The sequence below is a fragment of the Stegostoma tigrinum genome, chromosome 25 (assembly GCF_030684315.1).
Source record: "Stegostoma tigrinum isolate sSteTig4 chromosome 25, sSteTig4.hap1, whole genome shotgun sequence".
In the NCBI taxonomy this organism is placed as follows: Eukaryota; Metazoa; Chordata; class Chondrichthyes; order Orectolobiformes; family Stegostomatidae; genus Stegostoma; species Stegostoma tigrinum.
The window spans coordinates 3,766,681-3,787,789 of NC_081378.1; the positions used below are offsets into that span (position 1 = coordinate 3,766,681).

General features: G+C 46.9%; 1 protein-coding gene across 3 annotated transcripts in view; it reads left to right on the forward strand.

Moving 5' to 3' along the window:
- The window catches only part of frmd4a (FERM domain containing 4A), a 702,228-nt gene that overhangs the window by 33,196 nt on the left and 647,923 nt on the right, over positions 1-21,109 (forward strand). Inside the window, exons 1-2 of one of the 3 annotated variants that reach the window (XM_048553975.2) lie at positions 19,160-19,253; positions 19,449-19,584. The exons of 1 other annotated variant lie outside the window; for it this stretch is intronic. In XM_048553975.2, coding sequence (XP_048409932.1) covers positions 19,540-19,584 — 45 coding nt within the window. In that variant the 5' untranslated portion in view covers positions 19,160-19,253; positions 19,449-19,539. Of the gene's footprint in view, positions 1-19,159; positions 19,254-19,448; positions 19,585-21,109 lie in introns of those variants that run through there. One more of the 3 variants, XM_048553974.1, reaches the window with a different exon arrangement.

Sequence of the window (21,109 nt, forward strand, 5' to 3'; positions counted from 1 at the left end):
CCAAGTCATTAATAAAAATTACAAACAGTAGAGGCCCAAGGACAGAGCCCTGTGGAACTCCACTCACCACTGACTTCCAGGCAGAATATTTTCCTTCTACTACCACTCGCTGTCTTCTGTTGGCCAGCCAATTCTGTATCCAAGCAGCTAAGTTCCCCTGTATCCCATTCCTCCTGACCTTCTGAATGAGCCTACCATGGGGAACCTTATCAAATGCCTTACTGAAGTCCATATACACCACATCCACAGCTCGACCCTCATCAACTTTTCTAGTCACATCCTCAAAAAACTCGATAAGGTTTGTAAGGCATGTCCTACCCCTCACAAAGCCGTGTTGACTGTATTTGATCAAGCCATGCTCTTCCAGATGGTCATAAATCTTATCCCTCAGAATCCTTTCTAACACCTTGCAGACGACAGACGTGAGACTTACCGGTCTATAATTGCCGGGGATTTCCCTATTTCCTTTCTTGAAGAGAGGAATTACATTTGCCTCTCTCCAGTCCTCAGGTACGACTCCAGTGGAGAGCGAGGATGCAAAGATCTTCGCAAGTGGCGAAGCAATTGCATTTCTCGCTTCCCAAAGCAGCCGAGGACAAATCTGATCCAGGCCTGGCGACTTGTCAATCTTAATGTTTGACAAAATTTTCAGCACATCAGCTTCGTCTATCTCTATCCATTCCAGCATGCACACCTGCTCTTCAAAGGTTTCATTCACTACAAAGTTGGTTTCTTTCGTAAAGACAGAAGCAAAAAACTCATTTAGGGCTTCCCCTACCTCCTCAGGCTCCTCACACAAGTTCCCTATGCTATCCCTGATCGGCCCTACTCTTTCTTTGACCATTCTCTTATTCCTCACATAAGTGTAAAATGCCTTTGTGTTTTCCCGGATTCCTTCTGCCAAGCCTTTCTCGTGCCCCCTCCTGGCTCTCCTCAGACCATTTTTGAGCTCCTTCCTTGCCTGCATGTAATCCTCTCTAGCTGAACTTGACCCTAGCTTCCTCCACCTTATGTAAGCTACCTTCTTCCTTTTCACTAGAAGCTCCACCGCTCTCGTCATCCAAGGTTCCTTAATCTTACCCCTTCTTGCCTGTCTCAGAGGGACATATTTACTCATCACTCCCAACAACTGTTCCTTAAACCATCTCCACATGTCTATAGTTCCCTTACCATGGAACAACTGCTCCCAGTCCATGCTTCCCAACTCATGTCTAATCGCATCATAGTTTCCTCTTCCCCAATTAAATATCCTCCCATTCTGCCTAATCCTCTCCTTCTCCATAGCTATGTAGAATGTGAGGCAGTTATGGTCACTATCACCAAAATGCTCTCCCACCACAAGATCTGATACCTGCCCCGGCTCGTTTCCGAGCACCAAGTCTAGAATGGCCTCTCCCCTCGTCGGCCTGTCAACGTACTGCGTTAGGAAACCCTCCTGAACACACCTTACAAAAACAGCTCCATTCAAATCTTCTGCTCGAAGGAGGTTCCAATCAATATTAGGAAAGTTAAAGTCACCCATTACAACAACCCTACTGCGTCCACACTTTTCCAAAATCTGTCGACCTATGCTTTCTTCAATCTCCCTGCTGCTATTGGGGGGCCTGTAGTAAACCCCTAATGAGGTGACTACTCCCTTGCTGTTCCTAATTTCCACCCATACTGACTCAGTAGGCAGATCTTCCTCGACAAAGGAAGCTTCTGTAGCTGTGATACCCTCTCTGATTAGTAGTGCTACACCCCCTCCTCTTTTTCCCCCCTCCCTATTCTTTTTAAATGTTCTAAACCCTGGAACATCCAGCAACCATTCCTGCCCCCGAGAAACCCATGTCTCTGTTATGGCCACAACATCATAGCACCAGGTACTGATCCATGCTCTAAGTTCATCACTTTTATTCCTGATACTCCTTGCATTAAAGCAAACACACTTTAACTGATCCCTTGGTTCCTTCCCAGGAAAATCCTTCCCACTAGCTGGTCTACCTCTTGCTACTGCCTCACCTGCATCAACGCTCACCTCTGGTATACAGCTCAGGTTCCCACCCCCCTGCCATACTAGTTTAAACCCTCTCGAACTACTCGAGCAAACCTTCCACCCAGGACATTGGTCCCCTTCCAGTTCAGATGCAACCCGTCCTTCTTGTACAGGTCCCACCTTCCCCAGAAGGCATCCCAATTATCTACATATCTGAAGCCCTCCCTCCTACACCAGCTGCGTAGCCACGTGTTCAGCTGCGCCCGCTCCCTGTTCCTCACCTCGCTATCTCGTGGCACTGGTATTAAACCAGAGAACACTACTCTGTTCGTCCTGCTCTGCAGCTTCCATCCTAACTCCCTGAAATCACTTTTTATATCCTCAAACCTATTTCTGGCTATATCGTTTGTGCCAATATGTAACACGATTTCTGGCTGTTCGCCCTCCCCTTTTAGAACTTTATACACCCGATCGGAGACGTCCCGGACCCTGGCACCAGGGAGGCAACATACCTTCCGGGAATCCCGATCTTGCCCACAAAATCTCCTGTCGATTCCCCTAACTATCGAGTCCCCTACCACGAGTACTTTTCTATTCGGCCCCCTTCCCTTCTTTGCCAAAGTGTCAGGCTCAGTGCCAGAGAACTGACTACTATGGCTTTCCTCTGGTAGGTCATCCCCCCCAGCAGTATCCAAAACGGTATACTTATTGCTGAGGGGAATGCCCACAGGGGATCTCTGCACTGTCTGTCTGTTGCCTTTCCTCCCCCTAACTGTAACCCATCTATCCTCGTCCTGAGCCTTAGGAGTGACCAACTCCCGGTAACTCCTCTCAATTACCCCCTCTGCCTCCCGAACGATCCGTAGTTCATCCAGCTCCAGCTCCATTTCCCTAACACGGTTTTCAAGGAGCTGTAGCTGGGTGCACTTCCCGCAGATGTAGCCAGCGGAGACGTGTGCCACATCTCCCAACTGCCACATTCTGCAGGAGGAGCAAGCAACTGCCCTAGCATCCATACCCCTCTTATCTGAACACCCACTCAATACTAAAGTAGAGAGCTTACGTCAAGTAATAATAACAAATTAATAACAAACTTATATTCAATAGAGAAAGTTTAGAATGAACCTTACCTTATTAATGAGGTTAGAGGAGGAGGGCGGGTGGGAGACACTACAGTTGTAGAGTCTCGGGTTTAGCCGCCTTGCTGATCTATATGGTCACTGCTTTCCTTCCCGGCTGCCCCTCTGGTCCTCGTCACTTCCTCTGGTGCTCCCGCTCCTTCTCTGAAAGAGGAAAAAAAAAACACCGCTGCCCGCTATCGGTAAGTAATTTTAAAAATAAACTGCTTTACCTTAGCTGCAGTCTTCCGGATCTTTGGAAAGAAATTGTGAATCATTCTGTTTCTTGTCCTCGGGGATACCTAACAAGTAGGCCATTCAGCTCCTTGAGCCTGGTCCCCATTCAATATAAAGTTGTCTGTTCATTCAACTCAGTCCCCTGTTCCTGCTTTCTCCCCTTTCATCCTTTTAGCCTTAAGAATTATATCTAACCCCTCCTTGAAAATGTTCAAGGTTTTGGCCTTGACTATTTTCCAAGGCAGAGAATTCAACAGGCTCACCAATCTCTGGGCACTCCCTGATCCATAAGGAGTTTCTAACAATGTAAGTGGAAGACATTCTCACCATTGGCTCCTGTTTGCTCAGAGGTTGTCTGTCGGTTGAGGATAAACTCACTGTGCTGATATCAGTCTGTCCGGCCGCCCTCAGCAGTGAATGACTGATTCCCGGGATAATAGGACTGACACGTGAAGTAAGACCGAATCAATTGGGCTTGTGCTCCCTGGAATTTAGCGGAATTTAGCAGAATTGAGTGAAGCCAGGGTGTGAAATCTTATGGAAACATCAAATCCTGATGAGACTGGACAGGCTAGATGTGGGAAGAATGTTCCTGATAAATGAGGGGTCTCAGTCTAGGAATAAGGAGTAAGTCATTCAGGTCTGAGATGAGGAAGAATTTCTTCACACAGTTGTGAACCTGTGGAATTCTCTCCCACAGGAAGCTGTTGGGGCCAGATCGTTAGATATGTCTGAGAGGAAGCTGGACACGGCCCTAGTGCCTGAAGGGATCAAGGTGTATGCAGAGAAAGTAGGAGTGAGATACTGAGATTGCATGACAGCCATGATCATTATTGAATGGTGTGCAGGCCTGAAGGACTGAATGGCCTAATCTGGCTCCTGTTTTGTATATTTCTGTGTTTCTGCACACAGACCAAGGTCTCCAGCCTCCATCACAACTTCCCTCGTAGCAAGGGAAAGGGAACTAGATTTTGCATGATGTTCAGATTTTGGTAAAGGTTGGGAATCAAAAGTGCTTCTTTAAAGGAACTGGTCAACTAGTTAAAATGTGGGCGTTATGACAGAGTTTACAAAGGCTGCACCTCCCCACAGAATCTTATCAGCTGCGAACTTGAAGGGACTTCACTGATGTGATTTAGTGTCTGCCCCATCTCAGTGGGTATTGAGCCAAAAGGCTGTGGGTTCAAGTTCCAAGACATTTATGCATAGACACTGCAGCAGAAGCTCCCAGGGGTACAGAGAGAATGCAGCACTGTTTGGGGTGCTGTCTTTCAGATGAAACATTACCCTGAGGGTCTGTCTGCGCTGTTAAGTAGGTGTGAACAATCCAGTGGCTCTAGGTTGGAGAAGGGGGGTGTTTGCCTAGTGTCATGGTCAATATTAATCAGTTAACACATTAAAATAGATAACCTGATCATTATCATCCTGCAAGTTGAGGGAGCTTGCTACATACAAAATGACCATTGCATTTCCTACATTCCAACAGTGACTACACTTCAGAAGTGCTTCTTGAGCTGCAGATTGCTTTGGGAAGTCTGAAAGGCACTATTTAAATGCAGTCCATTTTGTTTTTGTCATTCAGATGGTGTGGAGATCACAGATGTGACGATAGAATCAGTGTGTGATATTGTGTTTTGTAGTATTGCTGTTGTGTGGATGTGTTGAGAATTGAATTGAATACAGATTTACAAGCGTAATCCTTTGCAAGGAATAACAAGCACTGCATTGATTCTGAACTCTTTCTAAAGGGATCAAAAGTGACATGGCTTTTCTGTGCGTTATTAGTAGCAACAAGAGAGTAACTTGCCCAAAATTTGATTTTAAACAAAGGCGTATCGTTTAAAGTGAAAGGCAGTATGGTCAGAGGGTATTTGAGGCAATTAAATCTTCCCCCAGAGGGTGGTGAGGGGTTCTGGAATATGCTTCTTGGGAGGGAAGTTGAGGAGGGAAGAAACCTTGCAACATTTAAAAAAATATTTGGATGAGCACTTGAAATGTCATAACATTCAGGGTTATGGACCTTGCTGGGAAAATGGGATTAGTATATTTTTGGCGGTACGGACACAAGGGCCTGTTCTGTACTGTATGATTCCTTGAAATAGTTGTACCACAAGTGCTTTTAATGCTTTGCACATGAGCATTATCTAAAAAAAAAGACATGAAGTAAGGAGATATGAAGACAAATGAGCAAAACTGTTGTCTGAGAGAGAAGCTCAAAGAAACATCTGAAAAGAAGAAAGGTTAAGAGTGAGACTTAGGGAAGGGGTTCCAGAATCTGGGGCTTGGGCAGCTGAAGGAACACACCAATATTGAAACATAAAGTTAGGGACGTGTGAGAGGCTAGAATTAGATGGACACAGCTGTAAAACTGGAGGAGATTCCGGAGATAAGGAGCGACGAGGCAATTGATGTAAACAGCAATGTAGATTTTAAATTCAAGGTTGTTGCTTTCCTGGGTTTGCTTTTTAAGGTGAGAGGTGGTGGGTGAGCAGCATTGGGTATCAGCTAAGGATGCCAGCAGCAGATTATAGAATTGTACAGTGCTGGAGACCAGTCAGGAGCATTACAAACTCATCAAATTTCGAGATGAGCTGTTGTGGGAGTGAAGATAGCTGATGTGTGGTGGAACATTCCCCACTTGCCTGGATGAGTGCGGCTCCAACAACACTCAGGAATCTCAATACTGTCAAGGTCATAACAACCTGGTGAATTGGTTTCCCATCTGCAACTTTCAACATTCATTCCCTCCACCACAAATGCACAGTAGCAGCAGGAGTCAGTTAGCTCAGTTGGCCAGATAGCTGGTTTGTGCTGCAGACAGCCACCAATAACAGGGGATCAGTCTAGCATTAGGGTCCCACCTTCTCAACCTCATGTCTTACTGACGTGTGGTGACCCCTAGGTTAAACCACTGGTCATCTCTCTCTCTCGCACGCTGTCTCTCTCGTGCTCTCCCGAGTCCTGACAAAGGATTTTGTCCCAAAATGTTCACTTTTCTGCTCCTCTGATCCTGTTTGACTTGCTGTGCTTATCCAGTCTCATACCTATAGACTCTTACTCAGTGAAGCTTCTTCAGCTCAGGGGTAATGCCTCCCTGCCTGGCTAGGTATCCACTATTTGCTAGCCTGCTCCAATTCCCTTTAACATAGAACATTACAGCACAGTACAGGCCCTTCAGCCCTCGATGTTGTGCCGACCTGTCATGCCGATCTCAAGCCCATCTAACCTACACTATTCCATGTACGTCCGTATGCTTGTCCAATGACAACTTAAAATGTACCTAAAGTTGGCGAATCTACTACCGTTGCAGGCAAAGCGTTCCATTCCCTTACTACTGAGTAAAGAAACTACCTCTGACATCTGTCCAATATCTTGCACCCCTCAACTTAAAGCGATGCCCCCTCATGCTCACCGTCACCATCCTAGGAAAAAGGCTCTCCCTGTCCACCCTATCAAACCCTCTGATTATTTTATATGTTTCAATTAAGTCACCTCTCAACCTTCTCTCTAATGAAAACAGCCTCAGGTCCCTCAGCCTTTCCTCATAAGACCTTCCCTCCATACCAGGCAACATCCTAGTAAATCTCCTCTGCACCCTTTCCAAAGCTTCGACATCCTTCTTATAACACGGTGACCAGAACTGTACACAATACTCCAAGTGAGGCCACACCAGCGTTTTGTATAGCTTTACCATAACCTCTTGGTTCCGGAACGCGATCCCTCTATTAATAAAAGCTAAAACACTGTATGCCTTCTTAACAGCCCTGTCAACCTGGGTGGCAACTTCCAAGGATCTGTGTACATGGACACCGAGATCTCTCTGCTCATCTACACCAGCAAGAATCTTACCATTTGCCCAGTACTTTGCCTTCCGGTTACTCCTACCAAAGTGCATCACCTCACACTTGTCTGCATTAAACACCATTTGCTACCTCTCAGCCCAGCTCTGCAGCTTATCTATGTCTCTCTGCAACCTACAGCATCCTTCGTCACTATCCACAACTCCACCGACCTCAATGTTGTCTGCAAATTTACTAACCCATCCTTCTACGCCCTCGTCCAGGTCATTTATAAAAGTGACAAACAGCAGTGGACCCAACGTCGACCCTTGCGGTACACCACTAGTAACTGGTCTCCAGGATGAACGTTTCCCATCAACTACCACCCTCTGTCTTCTTTCAGCAAGCCAATTTCTGATCCAAACTGCTATATCTCCCACAAATCCATTCCTCCACATTTTGTGCAATAGCCTATTGTGGGGAACCTTATCAAACACCTTGCTGAAATCCATATACACCACATCAACCAGTTTACTGTCATCTACCTGTTTGGTCACCTTCTCAAAGAACTCTAAGGTTTGTGAGGCACAACCTTCCCTTCACAAAACCGTGCTGACTATCCCTTTCTTGTTCCCTAGCCAACAACAATGACTTCACTTTACATTTACTCTTTTTATTCATTAATGGGATGAGGGTGTCACTGACCAGGCAGCATTTATTGCCCATCTGTAATTGCCCAGAGGGCAGTTGAGTGTCAGCTGCATTGCTGTGGGTCTGGAGTCACATACAGGCCAGACCAGGTAAGGACAGCAGTGTCCTTCCCTAAAGGACATTAGTGAACCAGATGGGTTTTTCCAACAAATCAACAGTGGATTCATGGTCTTCATTAGATTCTTAATTCCAGATATTTTAATGAATTCAAATTTTACCATCTGCAGTGGCAGGATTCAAACCCAGGTCCCCAGAATATTATCTGGGTCTCTGGATTAACCTACTTCCTACATAGGTTCTGGTAGTCTGCTTGTTCTGCATCCTGTGCCCCTGGCCCCTTGCCTCACCTTCCCAGCTTGCCAAGGACCTGATGTGCAACACCCACCCCCGGTTGTTGGAGACCCTGTTCAGCTGGTCTAGCCAGCATCCCATCACCAAGTCACCCTTTATTTACACCTGTACAGCACATAGCACTGACCCAACTTACATAGAGCCAGCTCTGAGTGAGTGGACACTCCTGTTTATATCTGTCAGCCAGGGCCTCCTGATTGGGGCTGTTAACCTGGTCCAATCAGTGATCTCATTGTATGAGGCCCAGCTGCTTGACCTCGTTACACTAACAACAATGCCCACATCCCATGAATGAATCAATCAAAATACTCACCTCAGGACCAGTGTGGTGAGGAATTTGGATTAATCTCAGATGGCTGAAGGGAGACACAATGACTTCTGAACAGAATTCAGAGCAGGCAGTAAAGACACTGATAGTAGGAACTGTAGATGCTGGAGAATCTGAAATACTAAGGCATAGAGCTGGATGAATACAGCAAGCCAAGCAGCATCAGAGGAGTAGGAAAGCTGACAAAGGGTCTAGGCCCAAAACGTCTGCCTTCCTGCTCCTTTGGTGCTGCTTGGCCTGCTGTGTTCATCCAGCTCTACACCTTGTTATCTCCAATAAAGACAATGACTTCACTTTGCTCAGTAACTAATTGGAAGAAGTGTTAGCTCAACCAGGACTCGAGAGAGAGATAGAGAGAGAGAGAGTGTGAAGCTGGATGAACACAGCAGGCCAAGCAACATCTCAGGAGCACAAAAGCTGACGTTTTGGGCCTAGACCCTTCATCGGAGAGGGGGATAGGGAGAGAGGGGGAGGCGGACCGAAGATGGATAGAGGAAAAGATAGGTGGAGAGGAGAGTGGAGGTAGGGAGGGGATAGGTCAGTCTGGGGAGGACGGACAGGTCAAGGAGGTGGGATGAGGTTAGTACGTGGGAAATGGAGGTGCGACTGGAGGGATAGGTGAGAGGAAGAACAGGTTAGGGAGGCGGGGATGAGCTGGGCTGGTTTTGGGATGCAATGGGGGGAAGGGAGATTTTGAAGCTTGTGAAGCCCACTAGAGTACCCCCTGCAAAAATACCATCCCCTTTTCCCAATTCTTTGCCTCTGCAGCATCGGTTCCTAGGATGAGGCGTTCTGCTCCCGCACATCCCAGATGGCCGCGTTCTTCAAGGACCGCAACATCCACCACCCCCCCCCCGACCCCCGCAGTGGTCGAGAACGCCCTCGACCGTGTCTACAGCATTTTCCACAACACATCCCTCACAGCCCGCCCCCGCCACAACCGCCCCAAGAGGATCCCCTCGTCCTCACATACCACCCCACCAACATCCGGATACAGCGCATCATCCTCCGACACTTCTGCCATCTACAATCTGACCCCACCACCCAAGACATTTTTCCGTCCACACCCGTGCCTGCCGTCTGGAGAGACCACTCTCTCCATGACTCCCTTGTCTGCTCCACACTCCCCTCCAACCCCACCACATCCAGCACCTTCCCCTGCAACTGTAGGAAATGCTACACTTGCCCCCACACCTCCTCCCTCACCCCTATCCCAGGCCCCAAGATGACTTTCCATATTAAGCAGATGTTCACATGCATATCTGCCAAGGTCGTATATTGTATCCACCGTGCCCAGTGTGGCTTCCTCGACATCGGGGAAACCAAGCGGAGGCTTGGGGACCGCTTTGCAGAACACCTCCACTTGGTTCGCAATAAACAACTGCACCTCCCAGTCGCGAACCATTTAACTCCCCCTCCCATTCTTTAGATGACATGTCCATCGTGGGCCTCCTGCAGTGCCACAATGATGCCACCCGAAGGTTGCAGGAGCAGCAACTCATATTCTGCTTGGGAACCCTGCAGCCCAATGGTATCAGTGTGGACTTCACAAGCTTCAAAATCTCCCCTCCCCCCACCGCACCCCAAAACCAGCCCAGCTCGTCCCCTCCCCCCACTGCATCCCAAAACCAGCCCAGCCTGTCTCCGCCTCCCTAACCTGTTCTTCCTCTCACGCATCCCTTCCTCCCACCCCAAGCCGCACCTCCATCTCCTACCTACTAACCTTATCCCGCCTCCTTGACCTGTCCCTCTTCCCTGGACTGACCTATCCCCTCCCTACCTCCCCACCTATACTCTCCTCTCCACCTATCTTCTTTTCTCTCCATCTTTGGTCCGCCTCCCCCTCTCTCCCTATTTATTCCAAAACCCTCACCCCATGCCCCTCTCTGATGAAGGGTCTAGGCCCGAAACGTCAGCTTTTGTGCTCCTGAGATGCTGCTGGGCCTGCTGTGTTCATCCAGCCTCACATTTTATTATCTTGGATTCTCCAGAATCTGCAGTTCCCAGTATCCCTGTGGCAATGTGTAATGCTGTTCTTTCATTTTCAGAGTGAATCAGAAACTGTTTTTATTAGCCAGTAACAAGATCTCATCGCTTTTACTGAAGAAGAAGCAGTTTTAGGGTTGTTATGGGTGAGATGCAGTTGAGTTACAGTTGAATTACACTTCAGTTCTTGTTGAGTTACGGCTCAGTCATGGTTGAGGTACTGTTGAGCTATGGTTCAGTTATGATTGAGTTACAGTTCAGTTATTACCAATGACCAATTGAGTTACTGTTGAGTTTACACATACATTGTATCGAATGTCCAGTGAAAACATTGAACTGCCCACCAGTGAACCAAGAGAGGTATTTCGAAGTTTCTGGACCCAGTTAGAGAGCTGTACGTCAAGGAATGGCCAGTCACAACAAGGTCATGACTTTTGGGTGAAGTGATACTGCAGTGATCTTGGCGAAATTCAGCTTGAGCTTTAAAACATTTTTGTCATTCCTTCTATTATTTTTGCATCTTTATTCTTGTTTTGTGTTTTCATATTTACCTGAGTTAATGTAAAATTGACTTTAATGTGATCTCTGGATTTGACTTTTATATAACAATGCAAGTGCTAACTTTATAGAATGCCTTCAGGCTGTGTTGGATCAGGGATATCTGTAATACCATCTTGTTGGGTGCAGGTTGTATTATGCCAGAAGTTATCTTGTTTACCTAAATAGAGTGGCAGCCTGTTGTGTGTTGTTTTCAGTCACAGTGTGTCCAATCAAGCTGCTGCGCAAATTGTACACAAACCTGAAATCCTACTGTTGGCCAGCTTGTGCAGTAAGATAATGTTCAGACATGGATTATTGATGTGGGATTTTATTTGTCCCTGCAATTTAATGCTTCAACAGGAAGTTATGTGGTTTGTGAAGGTTTTCGGTATTCAATGGGAGATAATGTGTGAGCAACAGAGAATTGAATGAGTGACCATTGGTGCAGGGTTGGAAGGTGGCCAGATGAGAATTGAGAACATGGGAAACCAGGATCAGGGTATTTGGCTCACTGAGCCTGCTCCACCCTTCTATAAGATCATTGTCCATCCTTAGCCTGAACTCCAGTTTCATGGCCTCTCAATACCAAACTTGCTCAGAGCAGGGCAGCTCTTCTCAAAGAAAGGACGATCACTCATTTAGAATGCAAACTAAAAAGGTTTGTTGGGCAGCAAAGATTGATGAATGAGTTCAGTAGGTGTTGACCTGTCTTTCTATAGTTTCCAGGAATGCTGGGCTGCTCTCGATTTAGTTTCTTGAAGTTCTGGAGTCATGACATCCTATGAGATTTTAACTCAGTCAACTTAACTCTAACACCTATTGAAACCTTCAAGATGTTAAGACATCAACTCTGTTTGATCCTTATCTTGCTCACTCTCTTCCATCTCCCTCCCTTTCCTTCTTCTTACTCTTTTGTCTCCTTCTCAATCTCTGTCTCTGACTCTAACAGAGACAATTTTCTAAAAAAAACTATTCACTTTCTCTTAAGGAGCCAAAGACAATTACCTTATACAAGGTTACACTGGACTCTTACAGCAATCCCCAACCCATACACATTACCTTTCACCTGGCAATGCTTCACACAATGGCTAACTTCAGGCAAGTGCTCTCTGAATGTCCCCAGCAAGTGCATGAATGCTTTCTCTTGGCAATCGCGAAGACCCCAGTGATGTTGCGCTAATTGATGGCCTTAACTGCAGGAAGCTCTTACAGTCTCTTGCCCAGGGATGTGCATCTGTGGTCAACACAACTCTCAACTTCTCACCAAATGTTTGCAATCCTCGTCCAGTAGGAAGAAATCTTTGTGTTTGTTTAACCAGGGACATTAGTATCATACCCTAGCCCTTGGTGTATCTGCTGAGTCATCAGTATTACAGCCTTGGTTGCTTTTCATTGCTGAGGGTGCACTCACAGGTGCACAAACTTGCAAATGTTCTGCTGAATAACTCCACACAGTTGTTCTTAAAGCAGTATCACAGTACTCTGGCACTTAAAGAGATGCCAACTTTAATATTTTGTTAAGAATGTTCCAGTGATGTATACAAATTGTGGCTGTCTATCACGAAGTTCACGCACAGGACAATTTGATAAAGTAAACCTTTTTAATGACGCAAATGTATCAAGAGGGTGAATTTTAACATCCAATATCCCCTCATACTGGGAGGACAAAAATCTTTGAAACTCAACCTTACCTAGACTGATAGTGCATTTCCAGTCCTCTGGAGTGTGAGATTAGGCAGCTCTGGAAGTGGCAAAGGTGAAGATGAAGGCAACCAGAGCAGGGGGATTCTGTTATTAGAGGAATTGAATAAAAATCATGGACAGGGAATAGACCATCCCTGCAACAGAAAGGACAAAATGTCCATAACCCAGTTTGAGGGTCAGGTGACCCATTGAGGTCATGAACAGTTTGATTCAGCGTGGATCAGTGGATGGGGAGCTGATGGAATGAATGATAATGAATACAGAGTATTTGAAAGGGACCGTATGTGATGGCTTCAGTCTTCGTGATGTTGAGTTGTACAAAATTTATGTTTCATCTCAAGACTGGGTGTTGGACAAGTAATGTAACAGCTCACAGCTGGTAGAGGGCAGAGATAGACTGGCCGTGCAGGGAATTGGGAGAGCTTATAAGTGCACCATGAACAGTTACACAGAGCTGTCAGTACCCTTTGTGTCCATAGTCTCCATGGGAAAGAATCTCCTCAAATCCTGCTCCCTTGTGGCCAAATGGAGAGGCTAAGAGAAGCTGTTGTCAAGTTGTCATCAGATGCCAGATCAAAAGAACAGTCTAACCGCTCAATGTCCCGCCTGTGACTCCTTACTCAGAACCTTGTGGGTTAGGACGGAAGTTGAACTAGCAGGGACTGCAACAGGCAAACCCGTGTGGGCTTTCTTACCAAGAAACTTGGCATTGAGTCCCCAGTGATCAGCCTCCTACAACACACACACAGACACACACACATTCAGAGATATTTCTCATACATTTGCCTGCATATGCAAACACACAAGCAATGTACACACTGTACAGACACACACGCACACATTAACAGATACAGATACACATACCCAGCGATCCCTAATCCACTATCATCCCATTGCTCCAAAGTCCCTGTGACCTAATGCCTCCTGTAGGTGTAGTACTAGCAGCAGCCACCAGCTCCTAGTGGTGCTCGCTCACAGCTATTAGCATCTGATTGACCAGCAGCTTTGGGGGGAGGCTGCTTGATGCCAGGGTTTATCTTGGCATTGGCCTCTCAGGGCCTGAAGGACATGAGGTGGACATTGCCACTGGCTCTCCAGCCAAGGTCTCTGTTGATTTTGCCCCTCTGTCACGCACACATAAAACCTCTGACTACACGTGAAAGATAATTCATGGGTTTTTTTTAATATCAATGCACGAGATGTGGGCATCGCTGGCTAGACCAGCATTTATTGCTCATCTGTAATCGCCCAGAGGGAATTTAAGAGTCAACCACAGTGCTGTGGGTCTGGAGTCACATGCAGGCCAGACCAGGCAAGGATGGCTGATGTCCTTCCCTGAAAGACATTGGTGAACCAGATGGCTTTTTACAGCAATCACCATTAGAATCTCAGTTCTAAATCTTGATTCAACTCAAAAGTTATGTTTGCATTGGTGGGATTCTGTAGTTGGAATGAGCTTTGAAATATCCAGAATATGTGAAGGCCCATACAGACATTCCAGGGCTACGGGGCATCTGTGACACAGGTCTGGGCCTTGCACCTGGGCAGCCAACCAGGGAGCTTTTGGTGGAAGTGATAATGGGAGGAGGCAAGAACAGCAACTCATATTCCGCTTGGGAACCCTGCAGCCCAATGGTATCAATGTGGACTTCACAAGCTTCAAAATCTCCCCTTCCCCCACCGCATCCCAAAACCAGCCCAGCCTGTCTCTGCCTCCCTAACCTGTTCTTCCTCTCACCCATCCTTTCCTCCCACCTCAAGCCGCACCTCCATTTCCTACCCACCACCTCCTCCCGCCTCCTTGACCTGTCCGTCTTCCCTGGACTGACCTATCCCCTCCCTACCTCCCCACCTATACTCTCTCCACCTATCTTCTTTTCTCTCCATCTTCGGTCCGCCTCCCCCTCTCTGCCTATTTTATTCCAGTTCCCTCCCCCCATCCCCCTCTCTGATGAAGGGTCTAGGCCCGAAACGTCAGCTTTTGTGCTCCTGAGATGCTGTTTGGCCTGCTGTGTTCGTCCAGCTCCACTCTTTGTTAGCTTTTGGTGAAAAACTGGCCACGCATTTTGCTGTCCCTTCCACACCATCGCTCTTCCTTTGCCCCCCCCCCCCACATTCACCATGCTGTTTATCACCTTTAATCATCCTGTGCTCTGGCGAACCCATTCCTGTTCCCTGGTAACTGCCAAGTCATACGGACTCTGCAGTCATTCTCACTAATATCTACAGGCAAAAACCCAATTTCTGGAAAACATTATTAAAACACTCAGACCTTCCCTATTTTGAATTATAACTGAGTCAAGGTGGTAGAAAGCCCTGTTGTTACTAATCCATTTGGGAAAGGGGCCATTTCAAAAGACCATGAGACACAGGAGAACTAGGCCATTCAGCTCATTGAGTCTGTTCCACCGTTACGTGAGAGCATGGCAGATCTGATAGTCCCCAACTCCACTTTCCTGCATTGTCCCCATAACCCTTGATTCCCTTGCTGATTCAAAATCTATCTGGCTCACCTTGAACAGACTTACTGACCCAGCCCTCAGTTGCCTTCCGGGGTAAAGAATTCCACAAATTCACTCCCCTCTGAGAGGAAATTTCATCTCATCTTTGTCTTAAATCTGGGTTGGAGGGTTTGAGTTATAGGGAGAGGCTGAATTGGCTGTGGCTATTTTCCCTGGAGCATTGGGGGATGAGGAGAGACCTTTATAGAGGCTTATAAAATCATGAGATGCTGCTCTAACTCAGCTAGTCTCTCCTTTCATTGCAACAAAAACAGAAATTGCTGGAAAAACTGGCAGCATCTGTGGAGGGATATCAGAATTAAAGTTGCGGGTCCGGTGACCCTTCCTCAGAACAAAAAGCTCCACTTTGCTGAGCTAGGAATCAATTGAAATAAAACTGACAGGGTGAGTAATGCCAGCTCTGTATTAAACTGGATTTATTGCTCTTCAGCTTGTTTGAGATCCTAGCACATTACAGACCGTTCAAAATTTTCAGTTTCCCCAGTTCTCACGACAGCCTGTGAACAGTCCACGGAAATATTTACATCATCAGTGCTGATGTATCTACAGTAAACACCAGCCCCCAGCCCTGCTAGGTCTACACCATCCCGCCCCAGACATCCCCAATACTGAGGATGAACAGTCAGTCCTCAGTAAAGGACTCAACCTTATCCCCCTCCACCATATGTCAACGAGTACCGCTCACAGCTGGACATCGAACAGGTTTCCTGCCACCTCCACCTCAGTGCTTATCTCTTTAACCACAAGTCTACACCCCTCCTCTACTGGCCCTTTCTCCCACCTCCAACACACCCTGTATTCCTGGACGCCACCCCGAAGCCTCCTACCCTCCCTCGACCTCTTCATCTCCAACGATCGTCGTGACATCAATCGCCTCAATCTCTCCACTCCTGTCACCCGCTCCAACTTCTCCCCCGCAGAACGTGCAGCCCTTCGCTCCCTCTGCTCCAACCCGAACCACCTGCTTCTGTCTCCTTCCCAAAATCCACAAACTTGACTACCCTGGTCGACCCATTGTCTCCACCTGCTCCTGCCTCACCGAACTTATATCCACTTACCTTGACTCTATTTTCTCTCACTTGATCCAGGAGCTCCCCACCTGCATCCAGGACACCATCCAGACTCTCCACCTCCTCCAAAACTTCAGATTCTCTGGCCCCCAACACCTCATCTTTACCGTGGACGTCCAATCCCAGTATAATTGCATTTCCCATGCAGACGGCCTAAAGGCCCTCTGCTTCTTCCACTCCCACAGGCCCAACTAGCCCCCCCGCCTCCTCCAACACCCTTATCCACTTAACCAAACTCGTTCTCATCCTTAACAACTTCTCTTTCGACTCCCCCCACTCCTTACAGACAAAGGGGGTGGCCATGGACACCTCCATGGGCCCAAGCTATGCCTGCCTCTTTGTAGGGTATGTGGAACAATCCCTCCTCCGTACCTACACAGGCCCTATCCCCTACCTCTTCTTCTGTTACATTGATGACTGTATCGGCATTGCCTCGTGCTCCCACGAGGAGCTCAAACAGTTCATCCACTTCCAACCCAACCTTAAGTTCACCTGGACCATCTCTGATACCTCTCTCTCCTTCCTGGACCTCTGTCTCCATCTCTGGTGTCCACCTTGAAACCTATATCCATTTCAAGCCCATAGACTCCCACTGCTACCTGGACTACACCCTCTCTCACCCTGATAATAAAATGTGAGGCTGGATGAACACAGCAGGCCAAGCAGCATCTCAGGAGCACAAAAGCTGACGTTTCGGGCCTAGACCCTTCATCAGAGGCTCCTGAGATGCTGCTTGGCCTGCTGTGTTCATCCAGCCTCACATTTTATTATCTTGGAATTCTCCAGCATCTGCAGTTCCCATTATCTCTGATACCATTTTACCCTCTCACCCACCTTTTTTGCAAAAATGCAATCTCCTACTCTCAATTCCTCTGCCTCCACCGCATCTGCTCCCAAGATAAGGTGTTCCACTCCCAAACATACCAAATGTCCTTGTATTTCAAGGACCACACCCCCCCCCAACCCCCAGTGGTTGAAAATGCCCTCAACTGCATATCCTGCATTTCCCGCAACTCATCCCTCACACCCCCTCCCCACAATAACAACAAAGACGTAATTCCCTTGTCCTCACATATCACCCCATTAACCTCTGGATTCAATGCATCACTCTCCGCCACTTCCACCTACAATCTGACCCCACAACGAAGGCTATATTTCCCTCCCCACCCTTATCTGCTTTCTGGAGGGACCGCTCTCTCCGTGACTCCCTTGTCCACTCCACACTCCCCACCATCCTGACCACCCCCAGCATCTTGCCCTGCAACCGCAGGAAATGCTACACCTGCCCCCATACCTCCCCCCTCACCCCCATCCCAGGCCCCAAAAAAGCCTACCACATCAAACAGATGTTCATCTGCACATCTGCTGATGTGATATACTATATCCGCTGTTCCTGATGTGGCCTCCTCTATATCGGTGAGACCAAGTGGAGGCTTGGGGACCATTTTGTAGAGTACCTATGCTCAGTTTGCAACAAACGGTAACACCTCCCAGTTGCGAACCACTTCAACTCTCCGTCCCACTCTCTGGATGACATGTCCATCTTGCGCCGCCTCCAGTCTCACAATGATGCCACCTGGAAACTGGAGGAACAGCATCTCATATTCCACCTTGGAACCCTACAACCCAATGGTCTCAATGTGGACTTTACTGTCTTCAAAATCTCCCCACCCCTGACCTCATCCCAAGACCAGCACCCCCCCCATTCCAGCCTCATTGAGTTGTCTGTCGTCTCTCCCACCTATCAGCCCCTCCCACCTCACTGACCAATCCTCACCACTACCTACCTACACTCACCTTTACTAGCTTCATCCCCGCCTCATTGACCTGTCGTCTTCTCTCCCACCTAACCGCTACATTACCTACCTGCTATCACCACCCGCCCCATTTATTTCAGCACCCCCTCCCTTCCCCCATTTCTGAAGAAGGGTCCAGGCCCGAAATGTCAGCTTTCCTGCTCCTCTGATGCTGCTTGGCCTGCTGTGTTCATCCAGCCCTACATCTTGTTATCTCAGACTCCAGCATCGGCTGTTCCTGCTATCTCTGTGTTGATGTATAGTAGCCAGGCTGTATAAAACTGCTGTAGATTGGTCTCTGTTTCTGATGTCCAGTAACTTACTGTTGTCAGGGAAGACTTCTCCGTCCTTAATTATGGTGCACCGTGTTAATTAATCAGTTGGCTTTGAGGAGCCTCTGGATCTGTAACAGATCTTGAGTGATTATTGTCAGAGTTCACCTCGGGCAGCATGTGTATTCCACAGAGCTTTATGGAGTTCCAGTTGGTTTGGCAGTTCCACAGGGGGTTGAATTGATGAGGAAGTTAGCTTAGTGCGCTTGATGGCTGGATGGTGATACAGAGCATGGATTCAGTTCCCAGCAAAGGCTGCCAGAAGGATTCTCCTTCTCAGCCTCTTGCCTCACATGACCTTCAAACTGTCACCAGGTTTTCCTATCCACTACTAAGAGAGTGGGAGCGTGGTGACTGCACCTTTAGGCCTAACAATCCATTTTTGAAGGAGGATGAGATGGAGAGTTTGTTCGGGTGAAGAGCCATGAATGAACCCAGTTTGTATTTCAATACAATCGATAGAAAATCCCACAGAAGTGCTCAGTTGCTGAGATTAACCTGCCTACAAAGTATTTCTGGTGCCCTGTAAGTTGAAAAGTTCCCTGGTGTGCACCATAGTTGAAGCTGAAGCTCCATTGGTGTGCTGACCCACTTTACATTTTCTGTTATTGGTGTTAAAATTGGGACAGTTTGTTGTGGTGAGCGCTCAGAGAGTTAATGAGCATGTGGAGGTGTTTACTTATATCACACAGTGTCAGTGCATGGTAACTGCTCTCTTATTGCTGCTGAATGCCTGGCTAGCTTGCATTGTGCTTAAAGATCACTGCTATTTCAAGAATCTTCTCTGAAGCCAGCTGCTTCAAGGTTGAGCTAAGAGATGTAGTCACTGTTCTTTTATTTTATCTAATTAAGCTTTTCTCTCCCACCGCCCCCCCCCCCTCCTCCCACCAATCAGTCCCTCCCTGTACTGTTTTTTTTCTGTTGCATAGCTGATTGCAGGCTGTATTTAAGCATTGTTCTGGCATGTCCCTTTTTTTTGTTTTCTGTTGCTGATTCTAGGTGCATGGATGCTCTTCAAACAAGAAAACAAAGGTCAGAAACTTGCTTAATGTGAGCGGGTTTACACATAAATCGGCTGGAGGACAGGACCATGGCGGTGCAACTTGCTCATGAGCCTACTTTCAGTTTACTCACGGTAAGCAATTCTGCTGAACTGACATATTCTGCACTGCTGTGATTTCACACCGTCCCTTCAAAGATTTGCCTTGTATTTTTCAGCAACATTTAGGTTTGTTGTATATGGTGCGTATAAGCAGATGCGTCATTTTGCTTTTGGACCTAGTCGTGTAATATAGGGATGGGGTTTTTATGGCTTTAAGCAAATAAATGAGTGAGGACCCGAACTGATCAGGGTTTGCCACCTAAAGGAGATGTCATCATTTCTCAGGGGAGTGCTCTGCCTGGGCTCATTAGGCAGCTCGTGAGAGAAAGCCATGTAAAAGAGATGCTACATTACAGCAATATTCTTTGTACTTACAGTCAAAATCTTTAACTACCTTTACATCTCCACTTGATTAGTGTGGTTTGGTTTAATTTATATGGACCAGATGAAATTTCTATTGTGTGTGTGTGTGTGTGTGTGTGTGTGTGTGTGTGTGTGTGTTTGTACATGTGTACGTCTGTGAGTCATACAGCATGGAAACAGACCCTTCAGCCCAACCAGTCCATGCCGACCATAACCCCAAACTAAACTCTTGCCACCTGCCTGCACATGGCTCATATCCCTCCATAATTTCTTATTCGTGAACTTATTAAAATGTCTTTTAAATGTTGCAACTGTACCCTCATCCATCACTTTTTCTTTGTAAGTTCATTCCACAGACAAACCACTCTCTGTGTAAAAAGATTGCCCCCATGTCTTTTTTTTATATCTTTCTCCTCTCACCTTAAAAATATGCCCCTAGCCTTGAAAACTCCAACCCTAGGGAAAAGACACCTACCATTCACCTGATCTGTGCCCCTTGTGGTTTTATAAACCTCTGTAAGGTCACCCCTCAATCTTTTACACTCCAATGAAAAAAGCTGCAGCTTATCCAGCCTCTCCTTATAACTCGAACCCTTCGGTCTGACAATACCTAGGTAAATCTTTTCTGAACCCTGTCCAGCTTCATAATATCCTTCCTATAACTGTTTGTGTAGAAGTGTTTGACAGAAACAACAGTATACTGAATGATATTAGGGCTTAGGAGAGTGCCTTGAGTAACCCTGTGTTATTTACATCCCTTTCTGTTGGTAGAGGAAGCCATTCTCAATTGTCCTCCTGATGAAGGGCTTTTGTACAAAAACAAAGGCTGACAGTCTGTTTATGGCAAGGAGCAAAGTCATTGTACCAAGCTGTGGCAGCCTTCGACTGGGAGATCCACATGATGTCATGCAGTGTATCTTGCTTACTCTGTCAATTTGAGAATCTCAGAATTAAAGCATGATTGCGTATCGTCAACACAAAATAAAACCCGAAAGAATTGCCGATGCTGTATATCAGGTTCAAAAACAGAAGTTGCTGGGAAAGCTCAGCAGATCTGGCCGCATCTGTGAAGAGAAATCATAGCTAACATTTCGGGTCCAGATCTGAGGAAGGGTCACTGGACCCAAAATATTAACGGATATTTCTTTTTTTGTTGTATACAGTGAACACAATGATTTTCAATATTGTTTTGTAA